Raw genomic sequence first — 24,826 nt, forward strand, 5'->3', positions numbered from 1 at the left:
GTGAAGTAGAAGACCCCACCGCAAAGAAGCACCAGAAAGGTAGAGGTGATCTGAAATGAACCCTACAAGAACGAGAAGCAAGTAAGGAGAAGGAGTAGAAACGAGAAAAGAGGAGCGAGGACTTTCACTAGTGGAAAATCGCTGGGCAAAGTGCAACACTGACGACTTTCCTAAAAGAAAAGTAAAAATGGAACAACGTCATGCTCTTCTCCAATGCCTTGGGGTGCTTGCTTAGTCAGAAGGGAGGGCGGGGTGAGAAACAATGGGACGTAGGATGACAATGATGTGATTACAACCCACGTACCATTAAGAAACTTGGCCTTCTCCCTCTCCTGCTCCCTTGAGCAATTAGCCTTGCAGATGCTGCAAATTAGCAGTGTGCTGTTCTCCCTCCTAACAGCCTTGTCAGCCTCACTGGGCTCACTCGAGGAGGCTCAGAAGTGCTCTGCAAGCCAGGAGAGCTGGGATCGCATTTTGCCCACAGAACAGAAGAGGTTAAACCTCAATAGAAAAGGCCACATGTTTTTAAGCCTTTATGGAGAGGCAGGTTAAGGCTGTATCTCATTTGTCTCTCTTTAGGTAGGACATCTGATTTTAAGGACGGAGATGAAAGCATCGTGGTACCATCACACCATCTGCAGTGGTTAAAGAGGGAAGGAAGCCAGGGAGCATGCAGCACAGAAATGCCTGGCGTGGCAGGAGAAGTGCTCACCAGGTCTTTGCTTTCTACCTCATTTGCTTCTTTGGGTTTAACCCTGCTGTCTTTTCCCCCTCCGTCTCTCAAACACGAGCACTGCACTTTCATATGAAATTGTTAGAGGCTGACCTCTCACACCGCCCCCAAAAGTGGCTGTGGAGCATCGGAGAGGATGCTGTGCGACAGTAGCTGTAGCAATGGGCCCTCACGCTATTGCAGCTGCTAATTTGGGGCTAGATAGCTAAGAAAAAGTGCATCTTTCCGATGTGAGGTACCTGGGGTGGTGGCCACGTGCAGGGCTTTGCCTCCCGCACCCTTCAGCTCGCATCCGCTGCGAGCCGTCTGGAAAAAGAGCAGATCCCTGTAATGTAATTATGGTCATGATGGCAACGTCAGAGCGTTTTTCCACACGCCGCTTTAATGAAGTCGCACTAAAAAGGGGTTTTAGGAGTTCTTGCAGTGTCACCTAATGGGAAGCCAGCCCCTAAAGTCACCACGGGTGGTTTGTGAGCAGAGCACCGGGGAAGAAACACGCCAAGAACAGGGGAAAACGGCCCCGTAGGCTGTCTCCTGATGAGCAGCTGGGATTTGGTGTGTATTTTATAACAAACAACCTTGCAAGCCTCTGATTAAATCAGTGTTTCTCTGCTGATACCTATCAGGCACAGCAGTGACCTGGAGTTTAGCTGCTGCTTCCTCGGAGCACTGCTAAAACCAGGGAACAAAACACTGGGGTGATGCTCTGATTACGAGGCCACGTTTTGCCTGCAGCCCTAGGACAAAAGAAAGAACCTTTCTTCCTCCTGGCTTGTTCTTATTTGCCTTTTCATCTTCATTTTTTTTTCAGTGAAGCTTTTCTCCATCAATATTTCTCATTCATTCCTTCTCAGAGGTCATTACCTTTATCTGTCCAGTCCATCAGTGCCGACCCCAACGGGTTCAGGCTGTTTATCCGAAACAGGCAGAGGGCTTTGCTGCAGCGAAGGCGAGGAAATGGGGCTGGGTCGTGGCAGCAAAGGTAATGCCCAAAAGGAGACTTCTGGAGTAGAAGGAAGCAAGGAAGGCGATCGTTACTAGCTCACACAGCAGCCTCGAGTCCCAGCAGCTGTCAGCAGCCACCTCTCAGCCTGTTCTTCTGGTGCAAAACACTGGGGAAAAAAAAAAAACAAACAGCCTCTCAGGTAGCTGCAAGTCATCTGTACAAAAAGGTGAAGGTTTTTTGTCAAATGATCTTTCATGTCAAAGCAGATTGAAAGCAAATGGGTTTCCTTGAATCCCCAGGCCCATGACTAAACGATTCCTGGTCCCAGTGCAATTTCTGAGAGATGGGAGCTGTTATTCTGAATTATGAAATGCAGTGAAACGAAGCAGGAGGAGAAGTTACAACATGAAGAGCACCAGCAGCTAGCGTATTAGTAAGCAAGGAGTTCACTAGTGATTAAGGTTTTTGTTTTGTTTTAAACAGAGTGGCTTGAGCTATCGTTATAATGCTGCAGATAGAGAATTCGATCTGTAATTCTCTATCTTGATCTCTTTCAGGAACAAAAGAGATTGAAACAAAAGTCCCGCCCAGGCAGCAGAAGGAGGCACAAGCAGCTGCAGCATTTGTCAGCTGCCTTTTGAGCCAGCCAAGTTTAAGAAGCTCAGACCAGGAAGAAGGAAGACATCCATGCTGGAGGTCAGTAAGGGCACCTGGAGCATCTCGCTCCAGAGCAGGCACTTCATGACTTTTCCTGGTAGGCACAGCTCACAGACACATTTTGGGTTTGCTGCAAAGACAGCCAAGCACTTTTACCTGGCGAGGGTCTTCCCATGAGGCTCAGGGTAAAAAAACAAGTGGCAACAAACCTCACAACCCACTTTTTTTTCTCCTCCACCCTTAACTCTCCGACTTCGCTGCAACGTGATGTCTTTCACGTGGGGGAGGCAACAACTGCACAAAGTGGCTGGTCCACAACAAGCTGGATAAGGCTTTTCCTCTCCTCCAATAGGAATAAAATAATCTTGAGCAAGGCTTTTCTTCATAGCCCACTTATATCCCTGTGTAAGAACCAATTCCCTCTGTTTTTTTACCTGCTTTTTCAGGTCCTTAAAGCTGTTTTCCTACCAAAGCGATGGGCCATCACTTTTCATTTTCCTAGCCACGGTTCATGCTGCAAAATCCTTCTTCCTGGAAATGCTCGTGACTTACCCAGACCTGTCCCTGAGCATCCTGCCCTGACTCCAGAGCTGGACCAGATGCTCTTCAGGTTCCTTCTGGCCTGAATGGGTCAAGGCCGTAGCTCAGAGTCTCCAGGAAAAAGAACTGGAGGCTCATTTTGGCCACTCCTCGTGCAAAATGCCCTCAAAATCAGCACAGTCCCACAGATGATTATCTTTCCTCTTTAACTTCAGTATTAAAACACCTTTTGGCAAAGCCTCTTCTTCCACAACATCCCTTTGCCCACCCTTTACTTGTATCTGCAGCAGAGGAACGAGCAAATAGCTCGGAGCTGTGCAGAAGTCTCCAGGGTGAGCCAAATCCCCTGCAGCCAGCACCTGGGGGGTCCCTTCCCCTCGGTGTCCCCCTGCAGCACCACAAATCTGGCATCAGCAGGTGGACCAAGGTGTTGCCCATTTCTAAATGCCCAAGTTTCTCTGTGGTGTCCTCCCCACCCCTAAATAATTCCAACAGGATGATATTATAACAACATATAGGGAAGACAGGATGGCGGCTTGTCAGTTTTACAGTATCTATTTTATTTTTCATGTTAAATAGCGTACAAAAATATATTATCTATGCAGACAAACATACATAATACAGTGTGCAATAAATAGCAAGCTCAAAAATAGATTTCTTTAAAAACAGTCAGTGTTCTGACAACCAGCAAAACAAAGACGTGCAATAAATACATTCAACCCCGCTGAGCAGTACCTGTCAGAAGGGGCATTTCTTTACGTCTTCCTAAGACGTTATAAATACACACTTAAAAATAAAAATAAAATAGACAATAACTGAAAAGACTGTTAAAAAATCGCTCCCTGAGCTCATGTAAAAAAGCCAAGTGCTTAAACAGGAAACCGCAGCCGGGCGTCCGTAAGGCAAGGCAGGAAGAAAAGGCTACGTGCACCGCTCCGGAATGGCCACGCACCCCAGGTCGTGCAGCACTTGGAAGAGGTGGACGATGGTGGAGTACTCCAGGCAGCTGGCAGTCTCCTGGGGAGGGAGAAGAGGAGGTGAGCACACCGCGGGCACGGATGGGGCTCGAGCCATGGCTGGGGGCACCATGGGGAGGCCTTTCTGGCCGCTTCTTAATGATTTGATTTTAATGACCCAAAGTGGTGAGGTGCCTGCCAGAGGGCCCCTGAAACCAACCCTATCAGCCTTCTTCCCCAGCCTCCTGTCTTACCGTCTTCTTAGCCGTCTCCAGCTTCTGCAGCCAGTGCCTCAGCTTCCCAGAGGGCTGATGCGAAGGAGCCTCAGCGGCCACCTGCAAGGGGAGCATGCGGGTAAGGACCGGCGATGCCCCGCGGTGCTGCCACTGGCACCCGTCAGTGCCACCGAGCTGGGGCCACTTCCCGACCCAGGGGGACACTCACGCAGCCTCGCAGGTCCTCCCGGGCTTGGGTGAAGAAGGCCAGGGGCTGCTGGCTCTTCTCGGCCAGCTTGTCGACTGTAGGGTGTGCCAGCACGGCAATGGTGAGGTCCAGCTCGGCTTCTACCAGGAGGAGTCGGTCAGGCACCTGCGAGCAGGAGCGGGGTGGTTACGGACCCTGAGAAGCGGTGGCGCTGGTGGAAAGCCACTCCGGGGGGTGGGTGGAGGGGGTCCCCCTTCCCTGGCGTCACCCTTACCGACAGCTCGTTGGGTGTCCACTTCCGATTGAAGAGCCTGGTGCTGCATTTGGGGTCCTTCGACGTGATGTTCTCCTGCAGGTGTAACACAAGAGGGGTGGGGGCAGGTTAGAAAGCTGCCCTTTGGCTTGGGGCTGCGTTGTGCAACCCCCGTCCCCCTCCTGAGCTCTGAAAGCAGGACGAGATTCAGCCCAGCCCCGCAGCCCCAGGTTGCTGTCGGTACTCACATAGTACTTCTTAAACTTCAGCACCTCCGCCAGCTCGGAATACGCCGGGGATCCGTACTGGGAGAGGCGGCAGCTCTTCTTCAGGGCAGCCTGGGGGAAGGCGCCCACCAGCAGGGGCCCCAGGCCCACCACCAGCACCGCGGCAAACACAGGGCACAGCATCTTCGTGTCCAGCTGCGACGAGGATGCAAAGATCCAGAAAGATAGGAGGAGGAGAGGACGACCGGTGTCCGAACCCACGAAATCCCTCGAGACGCCTCGAGTCCTCGTTTCTTGTGTCCAGAGCTGTGCTGTCTCTCGATCCTGCCGCTCTGCCCCATCTCCCCGGCTTTTAAGCAGCCGGGCAGTGCCGCGCTTTCACCTTGGCAGGAAAACCCGCGGCGCGGCGGCTCCGCGACAGGAAAGTGAAAGCGCCTGCGAGGAAAGCCCAGGCTGCAGGTGTGCCTGCAGGTGAGGGCACTGCGGGGACGTGGCGGCTGGGAAGGGGCTGGGGGTGTGGTGGGATCCTGCGGTGCCGTGTGTGGGTTTTCTTCTCCCTCTCCAGCGGGATGTGGGAAATGCGAACGCGGCGCTCCCATGGCAGCCGCACAAGAACACGCCTGCACAAGAAGAAGCTGCGCCTTCCTCGGGGCAGCCTGAGCCCTGAAGCCGTAATCACACTCCGTTTTGTGCGTTCATTCATCAGTACTTGTGACAAAACGTACCCGTGTGTGTGTAAAGAGCAGCTCTGCGCTAGCGCGGCACCGAATAACGCGCTCGCCTGTTTGCCACCATAAAAATGCACCCACGTAGCCAAAATCTGCCCTCTCCTCTAAGCAGCCCGAGGTGCGAACCAATAAATGCCTTTTGTTTTGTGCATTAATCAACCATTAAATATGGCAAAGTAGCCCTGTGTGTGTACAAAAAGCAGGGGCAGCTGCAGCAGGTGCATGGTTTTGGCTAACACCTGGATGGTGTTAACACAGCTCTGAGCATCCCGTGCCAGTGCCCGGAGTACAGAAGTGTTTGCGGGTGTTTAGGCAGCCTGCCACGTGTCCAGGGTTGTGCCCACGGCCTGCTGGCCCCGGAGCCTCAGACACAGAAATAAAACACGGTGGGTACGGGTGGGACTCCCACCAGCCTCCCCGCAGCAGCGGGTTGTGCCACTCGTTAACAAGGTCAGTAATTAAAAGCCTGAGGCACAGCCAGGGCTTGGTTCATTTGCTTGTGCTCTCCACGAGTGGGAAATTTTCTTTCCTTTCTGTCCAGTTAAAGAAACAAACAGATTTGGAGAAAAAGTTTTATTCAAAGCAGCCTGCTCACGGTTGGTAACAGCTGTGGAATACAAGCACGAAGCGGCACAAATAACTTCACGTCAGCTTCCCAAGCAAGGCACAGATCATCAATTATACAAAGTGCTGTAGCAAAATCCCGAGAGGAGGAGTAAGCACAAACACTTCCCTGGTGGAGGAAGCGTGTGTCCTCACTGTGGGGCCACCCTTGGGATGCACCCCTGCTGCATCCCCGACGTGGCTGGAGCGTTGTCCCCTCCCGGCGAGGAAGCAGAAGGGGCAACGAGCCAGGTTACCCTTCCCTCGGGTCCAGCTCTGCTCCCGCAGCCCCATCCCCACCATGATCCAAAAAAAAACCCCGCAGAGCCCATTGCTGGCAGCAGCACTCAGGGGCAGGAGCAGGCTCAGGTGCTGCTCATTGGGTTTGGTTCGTCATCGCTGTGGCGGCTTTCGTCACGCACGCGCCGCTCTGGGCTGGAAGAGCAGACGGAGACGTCACACCTTCGCGCAGGAAATCCCAGGGTGCCAAAGGGAAAGCAAAAGCAGAGCAGGGAAGCACGCCGGGATGCATGCTCCACGTGGCCTGCCACCACGGTAAGAGCAGTGAAACCCCAAATCCTGCTCAAGCAGGGGATGTCTCGGGCATCGACACCGCGCTGGGACGTACCCCAAGCCCGGCTGCATTCGGCACGGCTCCTCCGAACCGTGCCGATGCCAGCTCAGCCACCGCAGCGGGGTGTCACTGCACAGCGTCCCCAAAGCCACCGTGGGCTGGGGGCACCATGCCCAGCCCAGCGGGGCTTCAGAGCAGCAGAGGCAGCAGCGATGCAGCCCCTCACCCATTTGTTCCATCCCACAAGCAAAGGGGCAGCTATGCCGCGTTAAGGAACTGCTTGCTCCCAATTTTCATCGGCCGTGCTGTCAATGTATCGAGCACCGCAGAAGTATTTCCACGGCCCGGTCCAGAAACAGCTCCAAAAGCCATAAAAAAAAGCAGCGTGAGGGCTGGCTCAGCGTTTTTTCCAGAGCAAGGAATCCCAAACACGCAGGAGATTTCCAGGCATGGAAAGGAAAGCGAAAGGGGCAGGGCTGCAGGCTGCGTGCCGTGCCAGGTGAGGAAGGGCCCCGTGACTCAGCGGGAGGCTGGCACGGGGCTGGGACAGGATGGAAGGGACGGGACGGGACGGGGCTGCTTCTTCCCACCCTTCTTGGAGCTGGTCAGACAAAGTCTTGGAAAAGCCCCCAAAAAAGGAACGAAACAGCCCCGAAAACGCAAAAAGCACCACGGGCAACAAGCCGGAGCCCTGCCCGCCGCCGTCCAAGGGGCGCAGGGGCGGGGACATCAGGTGGCCACCGCTGGTGCCACCTGGAGCTGTGGAGCCAGAGCCTGCTGCAGTGATGCAAGCCCTGCCCTGCCGTCACCGCAGCTCACCTGTGGCGTCACCCCTCCGGCACCGGCACCGGGGGAAGGGCCCTTTATGGGAAAGCCAGGCAGCGAGCTGTTCCAACAAGCTGCAGTAAGTTTAAAGCCTCGTGTTTTTTTCCCCTAAAGGCTTCATGCAGGTGCTGCAAGGACACACAGGGCCCCAGCCCCATTGGGATTTCGGGGAAGCACAGGGCTTTCCTCCCAGGACCTCCCATCCTCTTGGCACCCACAGCCTTTGCTTCCCCCCAGGCACACTGAGCCCCGTGGCACCGGCCCCTGGCATCCTGACGGGGACGTGCCCAGGGCCGAGCACCACCAGCAGGTAGCAGAGGCTCCATCTCCCCGTGCCCATGGTGGGCCCACAGCTGGACACCTACTGGAGCTCACTGCGGGTTTACAGGAAAGGGAAAAGGCCCCACAGAGACTCAAGGCCTCCAGAAAGCAAACAGGAGGTGTGGGGTACTGGTGCAGACCCGGCTTTGAATCACTGCCTCTCAAACACAGCCCATATGTTTGGTTTGCGGAGCAGATAAAAAAAAACACAAGGCTGGGTTAAAGGGGTGTGCAAACATTCCTTTCTAGGAACAAACCCAGAGAGGCTCAGAAACCACAGCAGCTGCCGCGCTGGGGCTGAGCAGCTTCTGGGCGGCTTCCACAGGCACCACACAGCTCCCAGCTGTGTTGCGTGACAGAGCAAGCCCCCAGCGTGTTCCCAGGAGACAAAAAGCTGCAGAGAAGCAGGCTAAAAGGTCACCCTGGTTAGCAGAAGGCCTGGGCTGCAACCTCAAGTTTCTGTTCGCTTGCAGGCCGAGTGCTTTTCTTCGAAAGCGTGTGATGTGTGGAAGCATTTTTCGGTGGGAAAAGCTGCAGCTCCCAGCCCAGGGAGCAGCTCAGGGGGCACCCAGGGCCTCCCACCCCTCATGTTTCTCAGAAATGCCACTGAGACTGAGGCCCATGAGCCACCCATGTTGTCTTTGCACCCAAAAGAAGAAATGTCCCAAGGCAAGAGGAGGATGAATTATTTCAAAAACTGGCCAAGTTACACATCTGAAACTGGCCTCTTCTGCAGAGACGCAGATTAGAGCCTACCCACCCAAAAAGCAGGTCCCCGGGGAGCAGTGCTCATGAAGCCCGGTTACTATCACCCCAGCAGATGCTCTGTGAAGAAGCGGCCACAGGGAACTTTATTTTATTTGCTTTTAATTGTCTAAGGAACGTCGGCCACACGGGACCCTCCCAGCACCAACGGAGCAGCCCTGGGCAGAACCAGGACCGCAGCACAGACAGGGTCTTGCATTCAACCCCCATCTGCTTTCCACAGAAGGATAAGGATTTTTAAGGCTTTAATCACCCAAATATCCCATTTTCCCAGGGAGTAAGAGCAGGGTGTTAGGAAATCCTCCTTTTCCTCCCCTTCCAGCACCAGAGGCTTTTGCTCTCACGCTTCCTTGTGCCCCAGGATGCAGACGTGCCTCACCCAGAACTCCAGGGGGGTTTCGGGCGAGGGGACCCCCATCACCTCCAGCAACCTGCAAGAAGCAGAGAAGTGTCTCCCGCCGTCTGGCCAGCTCTCACCAGACACGGGACAACATCCACAGCCAGAGATCAGACTTTCCCCACTCAGAGCACCTCCAAAGCACAGAAGCTTGGGCTGCAGATGCACACCGAGGGCTGTGCTACTTCAGCTTTGGAGGGGCGCCGCAACCTCTCCCCGGTCACTGTTTGAGAGGGGGTATCCGTGCCCTGCTCATTTTCCTGATCACTTTTTACCTCTTTTCCATCTCCGGGAGGAGGGTTTTTGCAGCTTCGGGGTCGTTCTTCAGGAAGACTTGGTAGGGAGAGGCGGACTCTAAGTACCCAACCACACCAGCGACCGTCATGGGAATTTTGTCGTAGATGTCAGTGATTCTAGAAAAAAAAGAAAGAATGGAGAAAAAAAAAAGAGCATTGGCAAACAAACTGCAGGCAGTGGAGCGAGGATGACTGCAGGCTGGGGTGGTGACAGGTAACACATGGCATTCTCAGAGGTCCAGGAGAGGGAAACAGCACAGCATTTGATGGGGGCAAGAGTGGTGTCCCCGCAGGCTGCCAACTTTGCCCCCCGTGGTGATGCACCAAGGAGTTTCTGCTCACCTCTTCTTGTCTGGAAATGGCAAGGCCTCGAATATCTCTTTGTAGTCTTCCAGGACGTGTTTTACTCTGCTATGTGAGTATTTTAAGAGCTGCTCCCAGGTCTGTGGAGACAGATAATAAACAAAAGCACTTGAAACACTCGGTTTCTACTTATCTCAGACTTGTTTAGCCCTAGATCTGAGGCATATCATTTTTTTTCCTTCACTTTTAACTGCTTGCATTTAAAATGCAACACCTTGCTCAGCATCGAGAACATAAGCACTCTTTTATTCCAGCCATAAGCACGGCTCTGCCCCATCCATCCCCTGCTGGGTGGGGGTCCTTTGGCTGCACCTAGCAGCCCGGTGCTCCTCCTCTCTGCACCTTTCCCCTCGCCCAGGCCAGCAGGGGAAGCCCCGAGGTGTGGGTTTCATCCCTCACCTCCCTGAAGATCTGGGTCAGCTTCTCGGAGCAGGTTCCGTAGTGCAGGCTCATGTCCACGGTGTAGGTGCTGATGGCCACGCAGCCGCCCGGCCTCACCACGCGGCTCACTTCTCTCATGAACTTCTCGATGTCGAACCAGTGCGCGGCCGTGAACGAAGCGAGGAGGTCGACCGAGGCGTCCTCGAAGGGCAGCTCCTCTGCGGGGCACACGCTGGGGATAGAGGGAAAAAAAAAAAAAAAAAAGGTAGAATACATCACAGGAAATTAGGAAGATTTAAAATCAATGGGTATTTTTCGGCGTGCAAGGCTTGGATGCTGTAAGGGTAGGATAACTCGTGTGCTAGGAGTTCCTCCAGGTGGGACGTGCTTTATCACCCATACCCAGCCCACCAGCTCGGTGTGAGGACCCGAATTTTGCCTTGGCTCTGGTACTCACAGGTAGGAGACGTTGGGAGGTGAGGGGGCAGCCTTGGCCTCCTGGATCTGCGCCTGGCTGATGTCCGTGCCCACCACCTTCCCGAAGCGCTCGGCCAGGAAGAGGGTGCCTTGCCCCGAGCCACAGCCCACATCCACGGCCAGCTCCGTGGGGTTTGTGCCCTGCAGAGCGGGGAAGGAAACACACCACGGTCCAACACCCCCAAATCTTGTGTTTTTAACCCCATTCCGTGCCCCTGTGCACACTGATGCTGCAGGCTGTGACTTGTGGAAAGGCTCAGGGGGGCACCCACGCCTTGCAGACTCCTCGCCACAGCCCCACACAACACAGCACCCCCCCGTAAGACAAAAAAAAAAACCCTCACACACCACATTTCGGCCGTGCCCTGCTCACCTTCTCCCTCAGGTAGCCGAGGATGGCTCCCTGCAGCTCCTCGCCGGGGCTGAAGCGGTATTTCTGGTAGACGGCCGCATGCCCCCTCCCCTCAAACATTTGCGTGGCCATGCTGCCGGCCGCCAGACCTCCTGCACCGCCCAAACCCTCCTGCCTCCACCGCTCAGCCTCGGGGAGGACTTTGCCCTCACTCACGGCACCAGAGGTGCCCTCAGCTCCCCTCGGCCTCTCCCTGGGCCCTGGCAGGCCACGCAGCCATGGGCGATGTCGCTCGGCCACCGAGCAGGCGCCGCTCGGCACGGAGAGGCTGGGAAGGCTGCCAGGAGGATGTGCTGCACCCTTCGCAGGCAGCACGCGAGGGTTTTCGGAGCTGCAGGCCGCCGAGGTTTAAGGGCTGGAGCTGCAGGCAGCGGAGGTTTTGGTTGTTGTTGTTCTTTTTCCGCCTCTGAGCGCGGGTTGCAGGGAGAATTGCTCCCTCTAGAGCAGCCGGGGAGCTGTACCAGCCGCACGGCTGGCTCTGTGCGCTCACCCCTACGAGTGTACAACGCTGTGGGGGCCCCCAAAAATTTAATACTGCTGCTGGAGCCTGTCCCCTAAGGCAGCCTGAGCCCTCTCCTCTGCACCATCACTGTGGTAATCCAGCAAAGACCCCAAAAGCACACAAAATTGGGGGTGCTCAGCAGCCCTGCGCCCCTCAGGAAGCAGCAGTGAAGCCCAGCAGACACCACAAGCTGGAGCCAAGCCCTGCAGGAGCCCCAGCCCCTGCTACACAGCCTGGCTGTGCCGAAACGCCCCCCTGCCACCCAGCAGAAAGGGAAAAAGCTCCACCACAGCCCTTATCATCCCGCTGCCAGCATCAGGGGCAAAGCCCTCACCTGGCACTGTGTGGAGGCAGTAATGCTTATCGCACGCACCTGGGGCCAGCACAGCCTGGGTGCACCCCAGGTAGGTCCCTTCAATTTGTAATTTGCTTCTGAGTCAGAAATAAGCAGAGATTTTGAGCCCATGCTAACGTTAAGGGCCCCAAAGCCCCTGTATTTTCTGGTGTGGAAGAGCTGCTCCTTGAGGTGCTGGCTTTCTACCCAGAACAAATGCCGCTCCCTGGCCCGCCTCGCTCTGTAACGGTGCTGCCCCTGCAATACCTCTCTGGGAGAAAAAAAATAAAAATCTCCCCTAATTTCAGTACAAAAACTCTTAACCAGCTCCTTTTCCTGCAGCTACAAAGCACTCGTTACAAAACTCATAAACGCTTTCTAATTAATCACACTTATTTTCTAAACATGAATTTCTCCTCGATTTCCTCTGTGACCGTATTTTAAGTGCTTCATCTCTGAGCCTTTTGGATTTGTGGCCGGGCTGATTTAAAATGTACAGTGTGAATGTGTGCAGGTGCATGAGGAGCATATGATAAGCATATGAGATGCAATGGAAATCTCTGCCACCAGGACAATTTTGGGGAAGCAGGAATATTCATTCTCGTGTGTGCACATAACCACCATGGCCGATTGCTGGAGCGTTTTCATAGTGGCAGGCACATCTTCCGGCTGTCCTTGTGCTCAAGCACACGAGAGGCTGAAAAGAAGCAAGGGCAAGCTGCAGGCTACGAGGAAACCGGTGGAAGAGCCCTCGGCTTTGAAATCCTGCCTGGCCGGTCAGCTCATCCTGTGGAAATCCTGCCCTGTGTGTGCTTCGTGCACAGAGGAACTGAAAGCCCCGGCTAAGCACAAAAGCCCAGCGCTGGGACCTTCAGGAAGCAGCATGGAACAAGTCCTTCTCCCTCAATCTCACCCTTTAATTAAGGAAGACTGGCTGGGGGAATGATTAATGAAATGAACAAGTCACATGAGAATCTGTGGCTGGGCTGGGGAGCACGCCAAGCTCCCCACACAGGCACCCAAAGCTCCTCTTGCCTCCCCTTCTCCACCTCGTGCCACTACTTCCTTATAAAAGTGGCACCGAGTGCTTAATTTGCAAACTGAAATGAATTAACTAATTAACCTTCCGTGGCCTCAGACAGATGCGGATGTGCCACAGCACCTTGGTGGCACCGTCACCCTGAATTTCAGCCCTCTGTGTTGAGCAAAGGGTGCCCATGGAGCGAGAGCACCGTGCATTTTCTCCGAGGAATGATGCAGAAGCACCTCCAGAAGCTCGTGGAGAAGCTTTGAGCTTCAAGGATGTGCCACGGGCGTGATGGCGCTGGCCAAGAGCCTGGAGAAGTGATGGGTTGATCCCACACGGTCCCAGAGCGGGCCACGCACCAAAACCTGGACGCAGCTTCTGCCCCAAACGTGGGTCTGTCGGGCACAGCGCCCGGTCCTGGGTGGGGAATAACCTTCAGGGTGTCTGTGGGTGCGCTCGGCTCCCCAAATCCAGTGTGCTCCTTTCAGGCATTGGGCGCTGCTCACACCTCAGGGCCGTGTTGTGCAGGCAGGGAGCCTCGCTCCCCGAGCAGCCAAGTGGCCATAATTCACCGGAAGGGGATGATCGTGGATCGGCGCAGCCCTGCAATGAAGCAGAGGGAGAGAGCAAGAGCAGCGCGCACCGCCTTCCCCTCGCCTCCCTGCCTGCCTCTGGGCCGCGCCAGGCTCCGGCGCAGGAGCGCGATGGCTCCCAGCGGCTGAGGCCGTGGGAAAGCTGCGGGAGGAGCGCATCCAAAGCCGGGGAAGGGCTTGGGGAGGCGCTGAGGAGACGGGGGAGGGCAGAGCCCGAGCGAGCAGAGCCCAAGGAGGCTCCCTGGAGGAGCCCATGGGGCTGGGGGCTTGGCTGCGCTCGCTGGGCGGCTGCTGCGGCTGCTGCGGAGGGGAGGCGGCGGCCCCCGAGAAGGAGCCGCTGCTCAGGTGAGTGCCCCCCTTCCCCATCCCCATCCCTGCGGCCCCAGGGCCAGGGGGATGCTCCAAGCCCAGCCCCTCTTCACCCTCTCCTATCTTTGTCACCCTTTTTGCTGTTTTTTACCCCGCGGGAGGCTCCGGGGTGGGGGGTTTGCGTGCAGGGTCTCGCCCCCCATGCCGTGATGCCGCTGTGTGCGCTGGGGTCTCGGACAAACAAATGGAACAAGGTTTTGAGAGAGAAGCTGCAGCTGCGTCTCCCCCTGGGGAAACCGCAGGGCCGAGCCTCGGGGTTGGGGTCCCCGTGGGGTGAGGAGCAACGAGGGGGTCCCACTGGGGAACCCCACACCCCACGGGCTGGGGATGCTGGGGTGGGCGAAGGCGGCACAGCCCCTGCAGCGCCGTGGCGTGGAGCAGCGTGCGCGCTGGTTTTTATTTTATTGTTTTGTGAGATTTCCTTTCTTTGCTGTCAGGCTCTGAGGCTGGGAGGAGGACAGACCCGTGCCTGCGCAGAATCGGGGTTTGCACCTTGCAGGTGGCCCCGTGCGCGGCACCTCTCCGTCCTCCCGCAGCGCCGCGGGGGCCGGGGGGCTGGCAGGACGCGGGGTGACCTATTTAGCGAGCGGGGAGTCACGGGAGCTGCCGGCGGGGTGGAGGCGCCCTGATTCCCCGCTGCTAAAGCGGTTACCTCAGTAAGAAGGGGATAATCCCCAGCATGGGGCCTGCAGCCCAGGAAATTGGCATTAACCTAACGAGAGCTCGGCGCACGTGCGAGCGCGGCCGTGCACCTTTAGCGGCGCGCCTTCCTACACCCGCACCCGTCCCTTGTTACTGGCTGTAAGCAGGGATGTACAAATGCTGGGCATTTGACAGGCACCTGCTGCTGCGCAAGTGTGGCCGCATTAATTAACCTAATAGCCTAATCACTGGCTTCTCCCTGGATGGGAGGCTTTGGGGTTTTATTTTCGAAGCAGGGATCTCGCGGGAGCGTGGCGCTGTTTATTTTATCGCGGCGCTGTTTGAAGGGAGTGACCTGGTGGGGGTTTCAGCTCTTTGCTCCTTGGGAGCTGAGAGCCCTGGGATAGCTCCCTGCGTGTTGACTCCGCGACTTTTCACCTTAATCTGCCCAAGCCATAAATCTGATATTCGGAGAAGGAAGCGATGATGGGAAGGAAACCTGTGGGCGAAGCGCTAATGCCTCCGGTCCCATGGAGACTGCTGCAGCTGGCCTTGCAGGCTGCCCTTCACGTGCTCGTTTTTCCCCCCATTCCTTCAGTTTCAGTGATGTTTGGCAGTATGGCATGCTCAGGGGATGCTAGCTCTGTGCCCGCTGCTGCCCGCTGTGTTTGCTTGGGCTGCCTCCTGGGCAGCGTTTGGAAATGAAGATGCTTTGGGAAGCGCCCTGCAAGCTGTGAGACAGCACCTCGTAAAAGCTGAGGCATGTTAGTGTCATTACCAAACAATGTTTTCATGGTGAGCTGGGTGCTGAGGGTTTCAGGTGGCTCCGTGAGTAGGAGGAAGCCCGCTGAGGGCAGGAGGATGGTGATGGAGGCATGCGAGTGATGCCCCGTGGGCTGGGATGCTGTGTGCCCCGCAAGGAGGCTTGGAAAAATCACAGAAACCCTCCTGGCACAGCTGGGTGCTTGCTCTGGTGTCCCCACAATGCCCCCTGATCCATTCACAGCACTCACTCAGGGACAAGAGGGTGTGAAGACACTTTGGGCAAGCCCGTGTTGGCAGGGCTGAGTTATGCCATCCACAGCCTCACCCTTACCTTCGTTTGCTTGGCTGCAATGGGAGATTGTAAGAGATTATCTTTCCCCTTGTTACCTGTTGCTCAGGTTTTTGGTTTGCTGAGCCTAATTAAGCTTCCTGCAGGAATGCTGATGCGAGTTGTGCTGTCTTATCCATGCGCTGGAGCTCCTCTTAGCACCCCTTGCAATGCCCTGACGTCATGGGTAAAGCACCCGCGGTGCTATCTGAGGTTTGGCCGGGTGGGTTTCTTGCGAAAGGTGTCCCTGCAGAATTAAACAACCTTATAAAAAACCATGCACTACCACCAGGTGCAGACACTGTGAAAAGAGATGGAAGCTCACAGAAGGGATATTTTGGGACGGCCAGGGTGATGCTCGGGTGGTTGACACAGCCTCGTGTCCCCTCTCTGCAGCAACAACAACCCCTACGCCTCCTTCGGAGCCACGCTGGCGCGGGACGAGGAGCAGAACCTGTGGAGCACCCCGCACGACGTGACCCACACGGAGGCGGACGACGACCGGGTGCTGTACAACATGATCGTGGGCAGGAGCCAGCTGGACAAGGACTCCGAGGTGAGGACGGGCAACCTGCCCTGGGCTTCACGGAGCACCGGGGTTGCCGTCCCTATTTCCTAGCTCACCAGGATGGGTTTTGTCCGATACTTGCTTGTTTTGGGGTTTTGGGATGGGATGGCGGTAGCTCTGCCTGCGGTGGCCGCATCCCAGCTTCACATGGCATCGTCAGTGCCTTGGGCTGAGCTGCTGCTGCAGCGAGATGTTGCCTGAGACACTTCTCCAATGGGTTCTAGGGCGATTACCAAGAAGTGGAGAACTGGCACGTCACAGAAGGGAAAAATCATCTCTGTTACATAAACACTGCTTTGCAGCCCTCATTTCCTTCCCCAAAGCACTTCTGTGCAAAGGAGATTTCGGCGGCCTGATTAGGTCCATGCGGCAGCAAATGCAGATGCCTCTCCCCCTCTCTGATTGCTTTTCAGACTCCAAAATATTTTCAGAAAAGCCTGGAGGCTTCCCGTTTAATTTCAGCACAATCCCATTTCATCCAAGAGACCACGAGACCGTAACTCCTCCCCACTGCAAGACAGTCCCCTTAACCAAAAAGCTTTCACTGGAAGGTATGGCTGAGATTAAAGAAAAGATTTAAATACCAAAATATCCTTTTCCTTCCCCACTCTGTCTTCTCCACAGCCTAACGGGGTTGAAGGAAAGGAGGACAGCTCCGTTCAGGGGCTGGGTGCGGAGTGGGGTGGACTTCAGGGTCCAAAGCAAAGGAGAGCACATGACAGTGCCTGATTTCAGCCTTTTAAGGCCCATTATAAAGCAGGAGTCATAAAAAAATATTATTAGCTATAAAACTGTATCCTAAGTGCTAAATGATGGCTCCCTGGGTGAAGGAGTGCTGTGTGTCAGCCTCGCTGGGGCTGCAGATGTGAGTGTAAGTCGGGGGCAAGCGAGCAAGTGCTTCTCCTCCTGCTTGTGCCGAAACAACTGCACAATTTGGTTGCAGCACGATTAATAAAAAAGCTCGAGGAACATGGCAGCAGGCCGACCTGCAAGCTTGTTGCAGTGCAGAGTGGTTGGGGAAACTCTGAAGGTTTGCATGAGCTGCAGCGTGGGGCCGTGCCCCGTGCACGTGCTCTGCAGTGAGGGAAACTGAGGCACGTGGGGCTGAGCCATGCACATTGCTTAGCTTTGGTCTCCTGCCTCCCATCCAGGTGCTGTAATTTGCTTAAAACGAAGACTCGAGGATATACAAGCTGTTGTAGTCCTCAGCTGCAGCCCTTTCCTGGTGCCAGGACAGGGAGGAATTTGGCCTGGGAAGCCAACATTCCTGCGGCCGGCCCCGGGTGCCGAAATCTCTCCTCACTCTCCAGCGAGCATTGAAGAAAACTAGGCCAGATTGTGTCGCCCTCTCCCCCTAATGAGAGAGAAAAGTCTAATTGCAAAACAGTGCTGGCCTGCGAAAGCCCTAAGCTGCTTTGGGAGCTGCTGTTGGCAGCTGGGCCCCGGGGAGCGCGCAGATGCCGCGGGCAGAGGACGGGCCAGGGCTGCTGCTTCGTGCTGAGCACAGGCGTCACGAAACCATCCCTCCGTCTGCTCAATCTCAGTTAAAATAGGACCGAAAGGAGAACTGACCCCTGCATCTCTGCCCCTGGAGTTAACTTCGGCGTGCGGTGCGCTCACTGCGTGCTTCCTTCCCACCTTTATCGCCGTGATTTCCTAGCACGGGGGCTGGCAGGGCCACAAAGGGCAGCTCTCTCCACGTGGCTGCGTGACACCACTGCGCCATTCAAACCCGTATTGCATTTTCCTCGATCTACCCCCCGTCTGCTTTCTGTTGCATTTTCTGTTTTAAAATCACTGCATGCAGAGGGACAAGTGCTGCGAGCTAGGACACAAGCGGGGGGCCAGGATGCAATGGCAGGGGAAAGCCCGGGCGCCCCATCGTCAGCAGAATGACCAGTGCTAAGGCATAGCGAACTTTCTGGTGGTGATGCCTGGGGTGTAAACTTCTGGACATCAATGAACAGATGAAAAAAAATATGTTTTCCTCCTTTGTGCTGTTCCTTGTGCAAGCCTGCAGGGTTTGGATGGTGGAAATCGCCTGGTAACTCCACGTGATGCCCAAGAGCGGCCTGTAAGCATCCTCGGAGGAGCCTGTTTACACTGTTTGCCTATCCAAGCATTTTTTGGCAAGTCTTTGCATCAAGGCAGGCTTTTTTTCTAAAAGAGCAGCTGCAGCCCATGTGCAAGTGGAGGATGCTGGTGAGGGGTGAGCACCTCCCCATGTGTAGTCACAACAGAGCAACATTGGAGGCGCAGCACAAGGCGGCGATTTCCTGTGCTCACTGTGCGGAGACTTCGGGCATGTCCAGCTCGGTGTTTCTCCTCCCTGCCCCTTCCCTTCGTGAAACTTGGCAGCTCTGGTGCAAATTCCTCGTGCCTTTGGCTTGTGTAAGGCCAGCAGGGCTGCTCCTTGCTGAACCAGGGCAGCGAGCTCTTGGGGGCAGGGGCCACGACACCCTGGGTGAGATCAGAGCTCTCGGCGAAGCTCATCACAGCTTGGGTCAACATTTCGAATATGGAAAATTGCCTTTTATTGCCCTTTTTTTTTTTTTTTTTTTCCTGCAGCAGTGTCAGACCTGTTGTGGTGTGAAATAAAAGCCTGAATCTGGAGGTGAAATGAGGACCTCTAGGAAATCACGGTGTGATTTGGCAAGGCGCTGTTCCAGCGGGCAGCCCGCTAATACGGAGAGAAGCATTTTATGGGACTGTGTTTATGGGACTCCAGTGGTAACAGACAAGCTGAGATGTGGGATGATGGCTGAGTGTATGAACGTGCCTGTGTTTGTATTTGTTCAGCCTCTTCATGCTGGGTGAGAGCAGGAGCACCCCTGGGTGCAGGGCGCTACCTCCCTGGCCCGGGGTTTTGCAGTTTTTCACTAATAACTGTGCTTCAGCCCCATTTCCTACAAAAATAGCAACCAGAACAGTGAGATGAATTGCTTTCAAGGGAATAGGGGAAATGGCCTCGCTAGGGGGTTGCTTTGACAACATGAAGAAAACTTCCCTGCTAATTAGAAAATTTCCATCTGAGCAGGGATGAAAGGTCCGGCGGCGCCTGCCTGCTCCTTGGCACATTCGTTCCGGAGTCACGGAGCGCCCTCCAAGCCACGTTTTCATCTTCCAGCTCAGCTCTGAGTTGCTCGCCCTGCTGAAAACAGGAGGAAATAACACCCCAGAGCAGCAGCGAGCGAGGGCTGAGGGAGCGCAGGGTTTGGCACGAGCCCCAGCTCCCTGCCCTCGGGTTTGGAGCATCCTCGGCCTCGTGATGCCGCCCGGCCCCGCCGCAGGTCACCTCCTGGTGACTCAGGGATGCACATGGGGAACACCCGCCTGCTCTTGGCTCTGATGTTGCTTGTTCCTGCGCGGAGACACGGGGCCAGACAGCATTTGCTCTTCCTCTGCTGTGCAGCTAAAGGGAGAGGCTCTTTTAGATTAATTTTGGGGGTAGAAAGCTGCTGATATTTCTGCGTTAAAGCAGCACAGCGGGCAGCCCCCTGCTGCATTTAGGACGGCTGTGCTGAGGGGAGAGCTCGGTGGTTTCTGAGGCTGGTGGAGAGCAGGGCATCGCCCGGCCTCACCCAGATAATCCCTGCTTGTCAAGCCTTCGTGCTGTCTGGAGGGCAGCCAGAGGTGACAAACAGCAGGGAGAGGCGATGCTCATAAGCACCATCTCCGGTCCCAAAGCCTCTCCGTCGCACACTCCCCACATTCTCCCCTGGCAGGGCAGTGCTCGAGGTCCTCAGGGACTGGGTTCGCTCCGTGGAGCAGCTCAGGAAGCAGGATGTGCAAGGAAGCCGTAAACTAGATTCCCTCAGAACAAAAATAGATGGGGGAAGCCACGCTGCCCTGAATCCAGGGAGCGTCACGGCTCCCTCCCAGCCGCCAGCTCGGCAGCCTGACCCCCTCCTGCTCCTGCTCCTGCTCCTGCAGGCATTTAATTCTCAGCAGCCATGGCAAACTGGCCAGCTTGGGGAAAAATCAGTAGAAAAATAAAAAAGAAGCAAGTAAGAAATCTGCAAGAAATCTCCATCTCGGAATCTCCATCTCTTTACCAAGTCAAGGGAACTCTGCAAGGCGGCAGCTGCTGGAAAAGCAGTGGGGTTCCTGATGCAGTCTGCCTCCATGGATATTCACCACCCCCCTGAACCCAGGGAGGAAAATCCCAGGGGGGTGGCACAGATGAGCACCCGTTTATTCTGCAGGAGTCCTCCCGTGCTGCCTGCTGCTCAGCAGGGTGACTAATTAAGGCTGTTAGCACGAGGAAATGATCTGAGCGATGCTCCAACCCACTGCGTGGACGCTGCTGTCAATGCATCCTTCCCAGTGTGCGTACTTACTGCATCTATTCTTATTGTTCCCAAGTGCTTTTGAAGCCCTGCCTGCCCCAGGTAACAGCCAAACAGGGTGCTGAGCCCTTTGGAGAGGACACCGTGTGTGTGTGACCATGCACAGCAGCAACTTTCAGTTTTCTGCGGGCTGTCAGCAGCTATTAGAAATGTGCCGTGCCTGTTTAACCATGCAGGTATGCGAATAAGGTGTTGCAATAGGCTGTAGAAGGTAATTATTACTATGTGGTCATGCTTTCTCAAGTTTCAAGGGTCAATTAAGGTGTTTTCACAGCCTGAGGTTTTGGGGTGTCAGGGTTTGGGGTAAAAAAGGGCTCTGGTTCGTGTCATTCCCCATCCAGGACAGCACCACCATGGCCAGCACCGAGCACGGCAGCAGGTTCGTGCTCTCCCCATCCCACCAAGGAGCCCACCTTGGCCACCAGCAACACCCAGGCCAAATTCCGTGACCCCAGCTCAAGGGAACTGGAAGCCTGCTCAGCCTGTGCTAAGGAGATACGGAGATGCTGTGCCAAAAGCCAAGCTAAAATATCCTTCCTTGCTCAGCATAACTTCTCCCAGAGGCAACGGAGGCCTGGCCACTGACCTTCACAGCGATCCCTCGCTGCCAGCATCACTGGTTTAGCTCTGGCTTCATTTCTAGAAGCTCAAATTCCTAGAAAAGCAGCAGAGCCACCCCCCATGTGCAAATGCCTGACCATGTTTTATCTCTTTGCTTTGCAGGAATGGCAGAAGCTCAACTATGATATCTATACCTTACGGCAAACCCGGAAAGAAGTGAGAAGCAGGTGGAAACACATTTTGGAGGATTTAGGTAAGCTGAAGGACAAAACGATGTCATTTCTGTGGTGCTGAGTGAGAGGTCCCACGACTGGAAAGCCCAGGGAGCACGGCCAGCAGGAGGCAGGGGTCCAGGAGAGCCCCTCGAGCCCAGCAATGCGCAGTCATCCATGTCTAGTTTCCTTCTGCAAGCTTAGCAGGACTACCTGGGAGCTCCCCCGTGTTTTATAAACAAGCTAGGCAGGGAGAAACGAATATTCCTTCCAGATTAGATCACAGATACCTCTACTTTTCCTCCTTGGCTCACGCCACTGGGTGCTCCACAGCCTGTGCAGACCACACGTGGGAGAGATCACTTGGTCCCTACATCTATCCCTGCGTGTTGGGAAAGACTCTCCCAGGTCCTAAATCTGTCCCTGGTCGTTGGCAAAGGCCCTCCCGAGCAGCCACATCTCCCTCACATCTGCAGTGGCTCCAGAGTTGGTTTGCAAAGGGTGGGAGGCTCAAGGCCTGGGATCTTTTGGCCGTAGCAAAGTGATGTGAAAGCAGAAGCGAAACCTGCTATATTGCACTAGCTACACCTGTGTTTTAATCATAAGACCGTCGCTCTTTTCTCTGAAAACATTTTCAGATAAGATGTATCACCACCAGCTCCCTGGAGCTGAGTTAGTGGTAGCGATTACGTGCTCACCGCCCTGATTCATCCTCCTCCCTTTTCCTTCCCTGGGTACCTTTTCTTATAAGAGATGCTGACTGCTACGGGAACAATCTCACGTGTATTCACTACTGCCAGAGGTTTTTTATCACTCTCACTTACAACTTACCACCCACATACTGCTGTAATCACTGGGGTGCCCCGCCAGCCCCGAAAGCTCTTGCACCACTTACATCAGGAGCATGCAGGAGCTGAATCAACACCCAGGGTTTGGGTGGGGCGATTGTGGCCCTCCTGTGGAAAACTAGCTACTTGCTCTGAATTTTCTGAATATTTATTCTCCAGGCAGCAAGCTCGTGCCTGCCCCAAGTGCAGCCATGGAGCTTGCTGTGGAAAACTCTGGTTTGTTTTAGTATGTAGGGAAAGCAGCAGCCTGGGGTGGAAGGGGAACGAGGAACTTGGCAAGGGCATTTAGTGCTCAGGGATGGCCCCTGCTCTCCGTACATTTGGCTCCTTTCTCTAACGTCTCCTCCCCAGGTTTCCAGAAGGAAGCAGACTCCCTCCTGTCCGTGACCAAACTCAGCATCATCAGCGACTCTCAGAACATGGGCAAAGCCCGGGACATCCTGCTAAAGCTGTCCGAAGAGACAAACATCTTCCCGACCAGCTGGCAGCTCTCCGAGCGCTACCTCTTCGTGGTGGTGAGTAGCTCCTAGTGGGCCTCTCTCCCTGCCACCCCAGCTCTGAAAATGGGCTCATGCACAGGGGAGCAAGTAGGTGACCTCCAAGAGAGCTCAAGGACAGGGGAGCATGTAGGTGGAAGGAAATTCAAGTACCTGGTGGCATCTGGGGCATCCCCATCAGATGTTGCACCTGTAGCTCCTTGGAGACGTGTTGTAGCACCATCAACTTGCTCCCAAAGGTGCTGTGCAGTTGGGTGCTCTCGTAGCCTGTTAATGAGGTGGGAGAAGATTAGAGCTCACGCCTGGCTTAACCTGAGAGCCATGGAGGGAGGACCCCGACCAGGCAGCTCGCACTGACTGTAAAACCCTGTTGCTTTGGCAGGACCGGCTCATAGCTCTGGACGCTGCGGATGAGTTCTTCAAGATGGCCAGCGTGGTGTACCCAAAGAGGGCCAGCGTGGAACGGGTGGATGAAAAGCAGATCTCCGCCGGGATGGCCTGAGGAGCACGCCTCGCTGGTGCTACAGCGGGATTCCCTCCCCTGGGACCAAGTTTCCCTGCCAAGGGCTTGTAGCACGAGTAGTGCCCTTCCTTGTTTCCCTGCTGAGAAGTGAGCGGGCTGCCTGGAGCAGAGCTGCGAGCCAGGGGTGCTCCGTGGGGAGGGTATGGGAAAAGGGCTGGTGGACCCCAAAGTGCTCCAGGAGAAGGGAGCAGGAGCTGCTGCGGCTTTGTCCTGGTGGGGGGCCACCAGCTGGTGGGCACGGGGAGAATTGCTGCTCCCAGGAGCTGAAAAAGGTGGGATGTCTCCGGTGAGGAGAGCCACGCTGCTCCCTTCGTGGTATCAGCCACCTCCCTCAGCCCTCCCATCCAGGAGAACCGGCGAGGAAGGGAAAATACCTCGGTCGTCTTCAACTTCGGGACACTGCTCTGCGTGCTGCTCCTCATCCTCTTCCCCGCTGGGCTGGTCCCAGCTCCTGCAGGAGAGGAGCTCACGGCTGGAGCCTCGTTCAGTTGGGTGCTGGGACCCCAGCAGTGAGCAGTTCGGAGGCGTTTCCCTCGAGGGATGCTCAGCCCGACGCTGTAAACAAAGGTAGATTTTAGGGAGGCTCCGTGGTGGGACCTGCTGAGAAATGTTCTCCTGTAACACCCTCAGACTGGTCACACCGACGTCTCCATTCATTTCTGAAAGTTCGGGTCTTGATTGCAATAGGAACAGCACCACAAAATTGCACGTGCTGTCGGGGGATATGGTCACTGCTCTTCATGAAGATGTTAAATGGACACCCTTCGTATCTTTGTGTGTGTGTGTGTATGTCTGATAATGAGCAATAATTTTAAAACACTGGATTTCACCACTTAAAAAGAAGTGGAAGTTCATCACTGGTTATCACGTTTGCTGCTAACGGACCAGATGAAAATGCTGGTTGCTTAGGACCTCCCAAAACAGCAATATAGAGCTTTTATTTGTTTATACCTACAGAGTTTGAAATATATATATATATTTATGAAACGTTTCTGCTTGTCAGTCTTCCTGGGAAACATTTTTCTCAGCTCTGGACATCAATGAGAACTGAATTTAATAAACAAAACATGGTACAAAAGCGAGGTTTCTTGCTCTCTCTCTGACCCTATTCAGGAAACAACATTTATCTCGCCTGCTGATAGCAAAAGGGCTGAGGTATTTGTAGAGCGTGGGCTTCTGCAACCTGTTCTTTACACACTTAAACAACTTACCTGTTGACTTGCAAGAGAAAGGTCATTTTCCAGCCTAAGACCCAAAGCCTCTGCAGAAGATGATGGGGACTGAAATGAATTTCAATGGGATTTGGAGCTCAGTGCCCAGTTCCCACTGATTATTTTTTTTTTTTCTATTTTTTTTTAGCAAAAGTTGAGCTGCACTTTGGAAAGCCTCCCGTGGTATTATGGAAAATAAACAAACCCTAGTGCACGTTAACTCTTGCGCTGGAGGGTTTGGTCTGAACAAACTTGTTGCAGAACAGGGAGATCCGGCAGCCCGAGCAAACCCGTGCCAAGGTACACACCACCATGCAAAAGGCAGCCCCTGGGATATTGTCATTTTGTACTTCTACGTGTTATGTAAAGCCACCTGAGGTGCTCCTCGGCCTTGGGCTCCCTTCTGTGATGTAGGGGGAAGTGACAAGGCTGAGGGACTCGTGCACCAAGTTACGTACTGGTCACCTCGTGTCAATCCCAGCTTTTCTGCCTAAACCTGGCCAAGAGGATAAGGCAAATATTGCAGAATAGCCTTTGGTTAAGTGTAAGGATGGTGAATGTAAGAAATTCAACAACTTGAAACGTGAAAGCCAGCAGTAATTGTTTCCCCAGAGGTCCAA

General features: G+C 54.8%; 4 protein-coding genes and 1 long non-coding RNA gene across 6 annotated transcripts in view; 2 read left to right on the top strand and 3 right to left on the bottom strand.

Moving 5' to 3' along the window:
* Positions 1-3,765: 3,765 nt before the first annotated feature.
* On the bottom strand, positions 3,766-4,918 carry LOC137858490 (interferon lambda-3-like). Its single transcript, XM_068686331.1, has 5 exons — positions 4,757-4,918; positions 4,530-4,604; positions 4,277-4,420; positions 4,087-4,167; positions 3,766-3,893 (listed from the first exon to the last, which is right to left on the bottom strand). The coding sequence occupies exons 1-5, from the start codon at positions 4,916-4,918 to the stop codon at positions 3,798-3,800; spliced, it is 558 nt and encodes a 185-aa protein (XP_068542432.1). The 3' UTR covers positions 3,766-3,797.
* On the top strand, positions 3,778-5,630 carry LOC137858492 (uncharacterized). Its single transcript, XR_011097782.1, has 3 exons — positions 3,778-3,913; positions 4,108-4,186; positions 4,778-5,630. It is a non-coding gene; the product is annotated as an uncharacterized lncRNA (long non-coding RNA).
* Positions 5,631-8,636: 3,006 nt separating this feature from the next.
* On the bottom strand, positions 8,637-11,870 carry LOC137858487 (putative methyltransferase DDB_G0268948). Its single transcript, XM_068686326.1, has 6 exons — positions 10,839-11,870; positions 10,446-10,606; positions 10,007-10,220; positions 9,587-9,687; positions 9,224-9,361; positions 8,637-8,982 (listed from the first exon to the last, which is right to left on the bottom strand). Exons 1-6 carry the CDS (start codon positions 10,947-10,949, stop codon positions 8,892-8,894), a joined length of 816 nt encoding a protein of 271 aa, XP_068542427.1. The 5' UTR covers positions 10,950-11,870; the 3' UTR covers positions 8,637-8,891.
* Positions 11,871-12,005: 135 nt separating this feature from the next.
* LOC137858486 (uncharacterized) overlaps positions 12,006-24,826 on the bottom strand; it is a 116,482-nt gene continuing 103,661 nt past the window's right edge. The window contains exons 29-31 of the mRNA XM_068686325.1: positions 23,370-23,550; positions 22,626-22,739; positions 12,006-13,343 (exon numbers count right to left, since the gene is read on the bottom strand). Coding sequence (XP_068542426.1) covers positions 13,309-13,343; positions 22,626-22,739; positions 23,370-23,550 — 330 coding nt within the window. The 3' untranslated portion in view covers positions 12,006-13,308. The remainder of the gene's footprint in view (positions 13,344-22,625; positions 22,740-23,369; positions 23,551-24,826) is intronic.
* Positions 13,544-24,073, top strand: MREG (melanoregulin). Of its 2 annotated transcripts, none has more exons than XR_011097780.1 (5): positions 13,544-13,678; positions 15,834-15,993; positions 21,078-21,168; positions 22,327-22,566; positions 22,606-24,073. XR_011097780.1 is itself a non-coding variant. In XM_068686327.1 (5 exons), exons 1-5 carry the CDS (start codon positions 13,587-13,589, stop codon positions 22,972-22,974), a joined length of 627 nt encoding a protein of 208 aa, XP_068542428.1. In that variant the 5' UTR covers positions 13,544-13,586; the 3' UTR covers positions 22,975-24,073. The 2 variants fall into 2 exon arrangements, 1 of the variants encoding a protein (XP_068542428.1); XM_068686327.1 differs by having other exon boundaries at positions 22,327-22,490; positions 22,855-24,073.

Source organism: Anas acuta, chromosome 6 (assembly GCF_963932015.1).
Source record: "Anas acuta chromosome 6, bAnaAcu1.1, whole genome shotgun sequence".
NCBI classification, from domain to species: Eukaryota; Metazoa; Chordata; class Aves; order Anseriformes; family Anatidae; genus Anas; species Anas acuta.

What these genes read in the sequence shown, in the direction of transcription:
- MREG (XM_068686327.1), top strand. Translation starts at nt 13,587, where the DNA reads ATGGGGCTGGGGGCTTGGCTGCGCTCGCTGGGCGGCTGCTGCGGCTGC. An exon ending in AGCTGGACAAGGACTCCGAG is followed by an intron (nt 15,994 to 21,077) that starts GTGAGGACGGGC and finishes TTTGCTTTGCAG; the next exon opens with GAATGGCAGAAGCTCAACTA. An exon ending in ACACATTTTGGAGGATTTAG is followed by an intron (nt 21,169 to 22,326) that starts GTAAGCTGAAGG and finishes TCTCCTCCCCAG; the next exon opens with GTTTCCAGAAGGAAGCAGAC.
- LOC137858490 (XM_068686331.1), bottom strand. Translation starts at nt 4,918, where the DNA reads ATGCTGTGCCCTGTGTTTGCCGCGGTGCTGGTGGTGGGCCTGGGGCCC. An exon ending in GGACACCCAACGAGCTGTCG is followed by an intron (nt 4,421 to 4,529) that starts GTAAGGGTGACG and finishes TCCTGCTCGCAG; the next exon opens with GTGCCTGACCGACTCCTCCT. An exon ending in TGGAGACGGCTAAGAAGACG is followed by an intron (nt 3,894 to 4,086) that starts GTAAGACAGGAG and finishes CTCCCTCCCCAG; the next exon opens with GAGACTGCCAGCTGCCTGGA.
- LOC137858487 (XM_068686326.1), bottom strand. Translation starts at nt 10,949, where the DNA reads ATGGCCACGCAAATGTTTGAGGGGAGGGGGCATGCGGCCGTCTACCAG. An exon ending in TCGGCTACCTGAGGGAGAAG is followed by an intron (nt 10,607 to 10,838) that starts GTGAGCAGGGCA and finishes CCCGCTCTGCAG; the next exon opens with GGCACAAACCCCACGGAGCT. An exon ending in CCATTTCCAGACAAGAAGAG is followed by an intron (nt 9,362 to 9,586) that starts GTGAGCAGAAAC and finishes TTTTTTTTCTAG; the next exon opens with AATCACTGACATCTACGACA.